Here is a 12661-nt window from a genome sequence, read left to right as displayed (position 1 = left end):
TCCTACCTGAAGGGCCCCCTGGTTTTTTTGTTTGTTTGTTTTTCAGATTTATTTATGCATAGAAGAACTGGCGTATAGGCCACAGGTATAGGAAAGGGGGATAGTGAGAGGATTCACCAGGGACAGAGTGGGGAGCAGTGGTTGAGACAGGAGTGATATGCTGGGGCATGTTGGTTAGCCCCCTTGGTGGGGATCAAACTTAGACTGTAGAGGTGATAGCACTGAGACTTAACTCCTAGGTCACTAAGGAGGCCCATCTTTTCTTTTGTATAGAGCTTCTTCCTTATTTAACTTAAAAAAGTTGTCTATGGGGCTCTTTGTCATCATACATCTTATCATAAAAAAAGATTGCTGTATAGGTTTCGTTGGCACTTAAGAGAACAGTGTTATCTGAATGTTTTGGTAATTTGCTTGACATTGGTTCATAGATAGTCTAGGAAAAAACAATGAATACCGTATATAGTCAGTTACATATTTTCCCATAAGATTTTTAAATAAGTTTTGAAAAACAAAACTGCTGTTCTGTCATTGATTTTTCTTTTCCTTTTCTTTTTCTTTTTTTTGGTCTTCGTGAAGACTATCAGTCTCACTGACACAAAATGTGACCCTGCTTATTTTCATGACACAAATGCCAGTGATTTTGACTTGATGGATCCTTTAAAACTAGTGGCTGGGTCTCCTCATCAAAACAAGCATTTGACATTAGACTCAGAAACAGCTTTGCCTGTGGATAGTTGCATAGACATTGAAACATCTAAAGTGTCCATTAAAAAAAATGTGGACTTGGCATCTTTAAAGCCTGTTAGTCATGGTGGAATGAATTCCATGGATAGTCTTCGGTCACCAACTAGTGAAAGGCGAACGTGTGAATCTTATGAGTCCATTGAAAAGAGTAAAGTCCGTAAGTAGGCTTCTTGTTTTCTTTTCAAATGAAAGTAAATTATTATATAATTTAATATATAATTTATTATATAACTTAAGTAAATCATTATATAAATTATTATATATTTTTAATATTTAAAGTGTTTAACATTTAATACTTTTATTATGTTATTTATAAAAATAAGTATATATTTTTGATAGAACATATTTATGAGTAGAATTGTCTGTTCCTTAACATTAAAATATTTAAGTGTTCATGGATTAAAAAATTGTATCTTTATTCAAATGTCTAGTGAAATGTATCTCAATTTTAGTTTTCTTTATTTTTGTCCTCATTCTTCACAATGGACTTTTATTGTGATTAAAACTGACTTCTCCACCATCAGAGAGATACTTCTGATGAATTTTTCTGATAGTTTTTGGCAGATTTCATTGTTCTTGATAACTAAGACAAGTCATGAAATAAGATTAAGAATATTATGTCATTTTATTTGTTGTTAAGTGTCCTTGGATATTTTTGGAATTTTTTCAGAAGTGGATCTTCCTCAGAATGTGGTCTATCAAAATGAAGAGGGTAGATGGGTTACTGACCTTGCCTATTATACATCTTTTAATAATGAACAAGTTTTAAACATGTCTCTAACTAATGAGATGAATGAAGACTTCTGTTCTGGTTGTAAGTATATTCATACCTACTTTATTGTACCATTTTCATTGTTTCTGACGGTGTACTAAGATTGCTGTTATATATTTGTTGACCACATCAAATCCCTGTTGAAATATGAAGACTTAGCTTGTCACTTGTTTTTTTTTTTTTTTTTTTTTTAAGAATAGCGACTTGAGTCAGTCAGAGTTCATCATTGCAGAATGAGCTAAACCTTTTCCTTAAGCAGTCATACAAACACTCATTTCTTTTTAGAACTTCAGAGTTTAGGCTTTACTTTCTCACTATTTAAATTAAGTCTTGAACAAAAGAAATACTCTTAAATGTTAATGTGCAAAAGCCGGTTTGTTTTTGGTGAAGCTAAGAAATACATAAATGATAAAAGGAAAGATAAATGAGCAGAAAGATAAATGAAATCTCAAAGGATGAGAACACTGGGAGTATCAGTTAGGTTTGTTGATTAGCAGAACCTCGGACAGTAAGAGTAAAAATCAGGTTCAGTTTTTGTGAAACTTATTCTGTGGAGGTGTAGTTATGCTGCTGAGGCATATAGTGCCTGAACAACCTCTAAACCTGGAATGAAGAAAGGTGCTAAGTAGCCTGGCAAGCCTAGTCTTGTTTTTAATAGGCTCAGAAGGTGGAAGAAGAAGCTAACTGCTGTTTGTACTAAGCTCCTCCTAAGTATTTGATAATGTGAAAATACAGCAATAAAGGAGACATTTTTCCAATTCTTAAGAAACTGTCCATCAGCTAAGAGGAATAAGACAGAAATAGCACTCAGCATCAGTAAGAAATTCAAACCAAATGCTTTTGAAATTTTGAGAGGAAATATCTTTTGTATGAATGGCAAGGAGAGAATGATTTTCACATTCTTTTGTGATATTTGAAATAAAGTTTCTGTGCATTGATATTTGGGGCCATCTGGAATTCCAAATGGATGGAAAACCCATTTATAACATGGGGAAGCTTGGGCATGTTTTGAGAATAGTAGATACTTCCAGAGTGGTTAGTATTTATGGCAAGATGTGGAAAGGGAAAATAATAAGACATGAAGCTGGGTAGGTAAAGTAGGGCCAAGGTGTTGCTGGAGCTTTGACTAACTACTATGCCAAAAAGTTGAGCTTGTTTGGTAAGCAATAGGGAGGCACTGAATACTTGCTTTGCAAGTCATCTTTGACAGTGATAATCAGTTGAATGAAAGATGTAGAACGTTGTAGACTTCTAGGTATCAGTGAAAATGAAAAGAAAGTAATGAAAGACATGGGAATAAAATGGTGAGGATTCATGACTGAATTTCAGAGGCTAACAGAGTACCTAGATAGATTGAGGTTTGTAGTCTGAGTTACTTAGGAAAATGGAAGTTATAATAACTGAAATGGGAGAAGTCAGAAATTTTAGAATTATGGGTGATTGTGGTTTGAAGTAGGGATATTCAAACTACAATCTGGAGGTATGTCAGAAATTGGAGGTTAAGTTAGTTAGATCTTGCTCAGTGATAATTTGATTTATCAAAAGGACAAGAAGACTGCACAGTGGATATTGGCTTTTTCTCTTAAAATCAATGGTCATGGAATTCTTGGGTGTTGGTGGGAGTATAAATTGATATAATTACTTTGAAAACCTTTTTTGGTAGCATTTTGTGAAGGTATACTTTATGAACTTTATATTTTTATTGCACATGAGTATATACCAAGAGTATATATAGGGTGCATATATTCACCAGCAGACAGATATACTAAGCATTTGTATGTAGCAGCTGTTTTAGCTACAAACTGGAAATTACCAGATTCTCACTAATAACAAAATTGATTGCTTATTCATACACTGGAATGTTACATATCACAGGGACGAATGATGTGCAGCTACTTGCAACGACATGAATTTCACAAATACTGAATGAAATGAGGCAGACTAAGAATGTCCTGTACAGTTCTGTTTATAAACAGTTCAAATGTACGCTGCTGTGCAGAGTGAGAAAGGAACCATTGGTTCATGTAATGGTGAGAAGGACACTTGAGGGCTCTTTGGGTGCTGGGGCAACTTTCTGTTTCTTGATCTGGGGTGTTGGCTACACAGATATGTTCAGATTGTGAAAATTCATCCAAATTGTACACTGATAATTGTTTTTCATATAATTATGGTGCTTTGGCATAAAGTTCTTAAAAATTAATGTTTAAACTGAGAAAATATTTGCAATTCATATTACAGATTAAGAACTCATTTTCCTAATGTGTAAATAGTTCTAATAAACAGTAAGAGAAAGACCACCCACCCAGTATACAGTTGGCTAAAAGATATAATCAATTTATAGAAAAGGAAATAAAAATGGATGTTAATATATCCCAAAAGTTCATTACTACTCTTAGAATGCAGAACAAAAGTACCAAATACTATATTTCAGATATTTAATTGGCAGTAATCCATCAGTTTGGTGATATATTATATTTCAGCAAGCACGTGAGGGAAACATTTTAGTGTATTATAGTTACTGCCTCTAGGTGTGGCAGTTCCCATTCTGTGGATCAATTCTTCATATATGCTTGCATAAGTGGTTCATGGTATATGTGGAAGTTACTGCTTCACATTGTTCATAATAACAAAAGATTGGAAGCCATGTGGATGTACAAAATAGGCTAAGTAAATAAGATAAATGAAATTCCATACATGGAAATACCCTGTGGCCACAAAGAAAGGTAAAGGAGCTCTTGAGGTACAGATGTGGAATGATCACCAAGATAAATTATTTAAAACCCAAGATACAGAAAAGTATATAAAATATTCCAACATTCGTAGAAAAAGATCGCAGAGGAGAGGTCACACATGTATTTGTAAATACATACATTATAAAGAGAAACCGAAAAAGAAGAAACGCTTACAGGAATCCCTAGATACTTGAAATAAATCAAACATTCAAATTTTGACAAATTTCATGGGTACTTTATTGGTTGCTCTGGGAGTGTGGAAACTGCGATATGAGGTGTTGGGTAGACTTTTCAGTATTGTATACTCACATCTTTTGAAAACTTTATTGAAGCATAATATACATACATATACCTTTGGATTCTGAGCCACACGGGGCTTGTTATTAAAGGAAAACAAAACAAATAATGAAGGAATTTAACGAAACTCTTCTTGTGGTTAGAAAACAAGCCAACCAGGTTGGAAAGTATATATAGCATGGGTGGTGAGGAAATGAAGAAAATGAATATGGAAAACTATTTAAAAGTTTGATGGAAGGAAAGAAAGAATGAATGAGATCAAGGGGAAATTGGGTTCAGGAAGCATGAATGAAATAGGAGTCTTTATAGAAAGGGGGAAGGGAATTCTGAAAATGTAAGAGAAGATACTTCAGATAGGGAAGATTGGGCCAAGGTCATAATTATATGTCAAAGTCATTTTAATAAAAATTTACCTACTTAAACTATATTCAAAAAATGTACCTGAGCTCCTCTTCCCATTTCTGCCTTTTTTCCTCTCTGATACTTCCGTATATATAAGGCATTACATTGCCTCTACTTATAGCCTAGGATTTAAACTAAACCATTAAAGCATTCAGGTGACATTTCAGAGAACTATCGTTTTTAATTTGACATAGCTTCTTCTTAATAAATGAAGTTCTGCTTTTTTATAATTTGTGATTGATTTCTGATGAGTATTCAAAGTAACATTATTACTGTAAAGTGTTTTCTTTACCTGAAGAGTCCCTTAAAGTTCAGAGGAAAAGTATATACAAATATAGTAGTATTTGGAGTTGTCAACCTAATGGTTTAAAAACCATGTGATACTCATCAAGGTAAATTGTTTCCTCTTGGGTTACTTTATGGACTATTTCCTACATCCCCTCTCTTGGCTGTTCCATGTAGTTAGTTGATAGATTTACATTTTAGGGCAGTGGTTTTTAACTTGAGTCATGGATCCTATAGAGAATCTCCACAGAAAACAGTGAGAAATACACAGTTTGGTTTTTTTTTAATTTAAATTTTATTTTTATATTCCCCATACAATTACAACCCCCTTGTTTTGACCCCAATCCCTCCTTTCCCCACCCCTCACCCCCCCCATAGAATGTCTCTGGTTCATAGTTGTTTGTTGATTTTGATATTTTCTTTCTTATAGTTATTCTTTTTCCTGGTCCCTTATGTAAGTTTTCTAGATTCCTGCTATGAGTGAGACCATCCGGTATTTTTCTTTTTCTTTCTGGCTTATTTTGCTGAGCATGATCCCTTCCAGCTCCATCCATGTTGCTGCAAATTGCATGTGTTTATCTTTTTTGAATGCTGAATAATATTCCATGGTGTATATATACCACATCTTCTTGATCCAGTCCTCTATTTTTGGGCAGAGAAATACACAGTTTTGTATATGACTTAGGAAGTTTCAAGGTTGTCTTAATGCTCGTTCATAGTCCTCTAGATTGAGAATGTGTTTATGTGAAAAAATTATTGCTCCATTAGGTAAAGAAACAGCACTAACAAGTAAGACTCCTAGGCTCACTTCAGTGTTCTCCTTTTTCTAACAGGAAATATTCTTATCCACTCTCATTTTGTGTCTCAAGTTGTTGATGGAGGACTGTTTGGATATGATTGCCCCTCATGGACTAATAAGCACGAGGAGTCTCTCTTGGTTGCCCCAAGAGGACTGTTCCTCCTAGGTTGCTTTCCACTCTTCCCCATTCTGCTTAAGGGTCATAATGGGAGACAGATAGTCTGAGGACTATCCTGCAGACTTTTCTGCTAACTAGCCAACATGTCTAAAATTCTTAATTCTATGTTTTCTAGTTTGCCACACTCCAGCCAGCCCTTTTGGTATCACACCTGTCCCACTTTGCTCATTTACCCTTAATCTTTGAGTCATTTTATTCTGTGGCCTTGGCCTAGAGACTGATGGTATCCAGGTGCATGTGAGTAGAATGTTGTTCATTTTGTGATGTGAACTAACATACTTAGGTAGGAACTTGAAAGGAAGATACTAGGTGACCACTTATCCTAGTCTAGCCAGGTGATGGGGTTTTCTGGGATATGAGACTTAACTGGGACCATCCTGGATAAGTGCATGGCTGGGCACTTCAGGATACATCTTCATGATGAGTTTACTGAGAGGCTTGATATTCTGTTTGTTCCATATAGAATTCCACAGGTATTTAGTGTGAGTTACTTAACTTGGGTGTTCCAGACTCTTAAAAGGTAAAATTCATGTCAATCTTTTAAAAATAAAAAGCTAACATTGTGTAAAAACCCTTTAATAAGTTAGGGCAAGTTTGTAAATGAAAAACTCAATCACACTAGAATGTTCCTTGTCAGAAGTTTGAACACCACAGACTGACATACTTAGTACAGATGTGTTGGTCATGTGATGGAAGCCTCACATCCTTTTTAAAAATTTTATTTAATATCATTTTCTAACTAAGTTATATTTCTATGCTAGCGTTTAATTATTAGTATAATTATTTTTAAACTTATTCCTTTTTAAGCTGAAGCATTAGCGTTAATTGCACAAGATGAAGAAGAATTTAATAAAGAACATCAATTTATGCAGGTTTGTAATTTTTTGACATTAACCTAAGTTTCAATTTTTTCCTGTACAAATCTAAATGTAGGCAAAATATTTCTTTCTGAATATATAGTTAGTGTAGAATTAACAACTTTCTCATGTTTTGGTAATTTCTACTTTTTCCTTTATATTCTGAATTATTGAAAAATATTGGTATACTGAAAAACTTTAATTCATTAAAGATTGCCTAAACAGGCTTCAAATAGTTTTAACAATATTTTACACTGACATAATGCTGTTTTTATTAAAGATGTACTTCTTTCTAAAGATTTGCATTAAAATCAGTGTTTGAATAGATTTTATGTTAAAGCAACACGTATAATAACTCAGTTATTCAAAAATGAATTTCTTTTCTGGACTGCATTACCTTAAGTTTGAAATGGTCCAAAATTTTCTGTGCAATTTTTAAAAATTTTCTTAAATTTGTTTAGTTAAATTTTTTAATTTCTCGCCTCTTAGAAGAATAGAAAGAAGGTTTGCTGAGGAAATAAAATGAAACAATAACTTTCTTCCTAGGAAGAAAATATAGATGCCCAGAACACTTCAGTCGCACTGGGGGATACATCCTGGGGAACTTCAGTCAATTACAATGTGTTGAGGAAATCACTTAGCACTTCAGATTTGGACAAAGATGATGCCAGTTATTTACGTCTATCTTTAGGAGAATTCTTTGCTCAAAGATCTGAAGCTCTTGGTTGTCTTGGTGGTAGTTACAGTGTGAAAAGAGTAAGTATAATAAGTGCTCAGTGATTAAAGTCACCAGCCATTGTACTTTGAGTGTTACAATGGTACAACAAAAAATACTAGTATCTTTAAAATAGAGACTGAAGAGAGTCATGAAGAATAAATAGTGAGAAAAAGCTTTGGTTTTATCTTTCAGATACTGAATCCAGTCTAAGCCTTTTAACTAGTTCTGTGACATGGAACAGTTTATTTGATAAAATTTGTCCATGTCTTAATTTTCCAATTTTAAAATGGAATGCTGCTTTATAGGGTTTTGCAATAATTATATATGATACTGCATAGAAAATGCTTTTAGCATCAAACCTTGTATGTAGTATTTAGTACCTGTTAATTGCTATTGTTAAATCATTGATTGATGGGAAGAATATGAAGATTGATTTTTTTTAACCTGTTTTCTAAAACATGTTTTGAAATTTGAGTATTTTGGTTTAATAAAATGAAATAATTTTTTAAAATGCAAATAATAGTGATAAGTACATGAAGAAAAAGTGAGAAGGAACTGCTTCGACTGTTTGGCAGGGTGACATCTGAAGGGGGAGTGTACTGAATGGAACCTTAAATGATGAGAAGGGGGCAGCCACCAAAAGATTTGGAAGAAGAGTGTACCCAGCAGAGTAAGGCTATATATATAAAAGCCTGAAGTAGGGACCTAGAATGACGTTAGAGGAAGAGAAAGCAGGCAGATAGAGTTATTGTGCTTGGAGTTGGGGGCAAAGGGTAGGATGGGTTAATAGCAGAAGTAGACAAGGACCAGATCATGACATCCTTGCCAGGTCCCCCTTGGAGGCAGGCAGTAAAGTGACTTGTGGCCAGGTCGACCTTCCGCTGTAACAGCATGTCATCTTATGTCAGGGGCCTGGGTTGAGGTCTGTGAAGCGCAGAGGAGGAGTAGAAGCAGGCAGAGACATAATAAATAGGAGGAGATGTGATGAAAGTCAGGGACTAGGATGATAGTATAGAAACAGAAAAATTTAAGGATTCAAATTTATTTTGGATGTAGAGTCAAAGGATTTCTTAATAAATTCTATATAGGAAGTTAAAGTTAGTGAAAGGGAGTATTTGTTAAAACTGCATTTACCAAAGTATAATTTAAAATAACTAGCGTTAGAATTCACAATTGATTTGAAGAACTTTATTTTAAAACTGAACTATGTTTCTGGTCTGTGCAGCTAGTTAAACAATGAAACAAATTCTTTAGAGAGGCAGATTTTTCTCTCTGGACCAATTGAATTTTCAATATTCTGACAAAAGAGTTACTGAATACCTTACTAGACAGATGAACAAGACCTGGATCAAGGAAAACTAGATCTGTTACTCAGAATTTCTGTTTTAGTATTAGCTATAAATTGTTAATTGCATTCAAGTTAATATGTCAAGGGAAGAAATTCCCAGGTGAATTTCAATCAAAAATTGAGTATATTTATTATATTCATATTTTAGATCTACCATGTGAAAGTTCTAGAAGACAAGCAAGTGGAATTCCCTGGCCTTTAGCAAGTTTGCGTATAAACATTTCCAAAACTTTGAAAGCCAGTAGTAACACTGTAGAAAATACACATTTTCAAGTGTGTATTTATTTTATAAAATGAAATGATCTTGTACTATATACCTTATACTATAAGTTCCAGGATGGCAGAAAGTTTTATCTTTTGTCTCATTCATGTGTCACTGACAATTAACAGTATCTGACACCCGGTAGATACTCAATAATAGTTACTGAAGGAGTGAAGTGTCATTAATGGTTTGTTTTACTTTGGATTTCTTAGTGAGGATAACTAACTTGACTATTCTGATGATTGAAGATAATTAGCAGTAAGGAAATGTAATAGTCTATCTGGACTTCTAATGTTCATCTCTTATAATTTTTTTTTTTTAAGATTTATTTACTTATTTATACAAGAACCAGGGTACAGGCCAGATGTACTGGAGGGTGAGAGGATTCACCAGAGACAGAGCAGGGAATAGAAACAGGCAGACTGACAAAATACACTGCTGAGGGGATGAGCGGGCGAGACAGGAGAGGTCTGTTGCGCCATATTGGACCCTCACCGGCCAGCTTGCCAGGATTGAACTGGGCTGGCCCGGATCGAACCAGTGCTGCAGAGGCTGTGGACAGCACAGCACTGAGCTCAACTGCCTGCGCCACCAGGAGAGGCCCCTCTTATAATTTAAAGGAAAAGAACTGAGTTACTTTATTGCAGTCATTTAGCTCAGTTACCTTTATTTATTTATTTATTTTTAGAGTAACTTTTTTTTAAAAGATTTATTTATTTATACAAGCACTGGGTACAGTCAGAAGTGCAGGAGGGTGAGAGAATTCACCAGAGTCAGAAAGGAGAGCAGAGCAGGCAGACTGACGAAGTACACTGCTGAGGGGAGCAGCGGGCGGCAGGAGAGGTCTGCGCGCCTTGTGGGACCCTCGCCGGCAGCCAGTGATTGAACTGGCGCTGCAGAGGCTGCGGGCAGCTTTGCAACCCAGCGCTCAACCGCTGTACCACCAGGGAGGCCCAGTTACCATTATTTAGATAAAGCAGTCTAAAATTGCTCATAGCAGTTGAAAATTAAATAATCCATGTTTGTTTTGTAGCCATCATTTGGTTATTCTATTAAATCGCCAGAGAAGAGAGAACCTATTGCTTTAATAAGAAAATCTGATTTATCCAAAAGTAATTTGGACAAGGAAATGGCTCATCTTAACCATGATCTGTTTTCAGGTAATGGATGAATGGAGGAGTTTTTAAGTTACCTTTTTTTTTTTTAAACCTGTAAATTAGTGGTTGTGATTGTTCTTTATGGGTAAAAATATGTTCACTTGAATTTTTTCAATATCAGTTATAGATTGATTTTTTTTGTAACTCACAATGCCTTTTCCGTTGAATGTGAAAATAAATCAGCCAAAAATCACCAAAATACTTTTGTTTCAAAAGACAAAATAAATGAAATTATTTGTTTAAATGGGTGAATTACCTTTGGCCTACTACATTGTACATTATGAGGTTCATGAGTGTAGACATGTTTTACTTAGAGCTGTATTGAGATTTGGACTATGATATACTAAATATGATAAATATCCATGGTAAATACTTACAATCAAACTTTCTTAGTCAACACATAATTATCTAACAACTGATTTTTGCTAGTGCAGTACCTGGTGCCATATATCATATAAAGCTGGACAAGATAGGCTCCATTCATTTAAGGGTCTGTTTTCCAATAGGGGAGTTAGGATAAAAAGATTGTATTGTATTGTTAGTTGATTTTCTATTAGAGAAGTTCTAGTTTACTTCTAGTAAAGAAGTTCATGTTTTTAAATTCAGGTGTTTTTTTTTTTCTGTATGTGTGAAATGCTTAAAGCTAAAAAGTACTAAATGCCAATATTTTCAGAGTAGAGATTAAAATGTACAATCTTCAAAATTTAGATTTTACAGAGTTGAGTCAAATTAACAATGGTGTGGTCTTTTGTCTTAGTGACTATACATTTAAACAATTTTTGTGAGACTGATTGATACTGGGGATACAAAGACTTTTCCTTGGCAAATAAGCAGGTTGAATGGTTCGGGTCCCACAGATTATTTCTGTGAGATAGCATATAGATGTAAGTTGAGTATTGTATATTTTCTACAGGGAATGTAAATGAACAATCTGAGGCACAGCTAAGTGAAATCTCAGTTACACTTCAGGCTGAAGAACTGGAGAGTATTTCCCAAATGAATGAAAATGACGTTACATTAACCAATGATAAAGGCACAACAGAGGTATTTTAAGCCTATTATGAAATAAAGCCGAAACCATGATTCTTGTATGTGATTAAGATAAGGTTATGTGTAAACAATATATACTGTATAATATGTTATCCTCTGCCTCCTTCCCCCCGGCCCAACCGGGCTTCAGTTTTAAGGTTCAGTTAAATTTTTGGAAACTTTTACCAACATGTGTAATAAACATTACACAAGAGTTTGTAAAATAGTCAGTAGACATGTCACAATTTATGGACCAGTGTACACCCCACGTCAAAAGAGAAAGTGTTACCAATAGCCCAGCAACCATTTTTCTGGTCCATCCAAAATGCTATTCCCTCCTTTCTAACCTGAATATGTATTGATTCCACTGTCTTTTCATTTCTATATGAAAGAAATCACGCAGCATATTTTTTCTTTGATTTTTTTCACTTATGTTTGCTAGATGCAGCTATGTTAAGTATACTAGAAGCTTATTTTGATGATCATGTAGTATTCTGTTTTATGATTATTCTGCAGTTGATATATTCTTTCTACTGTTTTGGAATCATGTCTGTCTTCTGTCTATACAGCACTGCTAAAGATTGTAATTTATAGCAAGTCTTGATGTCTCGTATAGTAAGCCCTCCCCTCTTATTTCTCATTAATAGTTTGTTGACTATTCTTGCAACAACCCTGTTGGATGGCTTTTAATTGAACTTAATCTACAGAACATGAATCTTCTAATCCATGAAAATTAAGACAAAAGAGAAAAACAATTTTTTTATTAGATTTTATTAGATTTCTTCCTAATTTGCTAAAATGCTACTTTAATGTTGTGTTTCTTACTTTCATTATCTCTGTGTTGTGACTAAACAGAAATATGTGATTTTTAATATACTTATTCTGGTAACTCCATTGTCCCCTTTTGGTCTGTTTTATTGTGATTTTGACATGTGAAACATGTCAGTTATTGATTGAGGCGTGTATTTTTACAGGGAACGGTTATTGATACTATTTGCAACCATAGGAGATGATATCTTCCAGACAGGATTTATATTTGCTTCTGACCAGGAATGAGGAACACTAGCAACTTTAGATCACT

At 34.4% G+C, this 12661-nt stretch overlaps 1 protein-coding gene across 1 annotated transcript in view; it reads left to right on the top strand.

The window, feature by feature from the left end:
* Positions 1–12661, top strand: part of CEP192 (centrosomal protein 192) — a gene marked incomplete at its 5' end in the record, with an annotated part of 111523 nt that overhangs the window by 31748 nt on the left and 67114 nt on the right. The window contains 6 exons of the mRNA XM_084252672.1: positions 577–901; positions 1415–1558; positions 7017–7081; positions 7613–7822; positions 10428–10554; positions 11465–11595. Coding sequence (XP_084108798.1) covers positions 577–901; positions 1415–1558; positions 7017–7081; positions 7613–7822; positions 10428–10554; positions 11465–11595 — 1002 coding nt within the window. The remainder of the gene's footprint in view (positions 1–576; positions 902–1414; positions 1559–7016; positions 7082–7612; positions 7823–10427; positions 10555–11464; positions 11596–12661) is intronic.

The sequence above is a fragment of the Talpa europaea genome (genome assembly GCF_964194135.1).
Source record: "Talpa europaea genome assembly, chromosome: 13".
Lineage (NCBI taxonomy): Eukaryota > Metazoa > Chordata > Mammalia > Eulipotyphla > Talpidae > Talpa > Talpa europaea.
The sequence above is the reverse complement of the archived record's forward strand: the minus strand, read 5'-3'. Positions and strand labels throughout refer to the sequence as shown.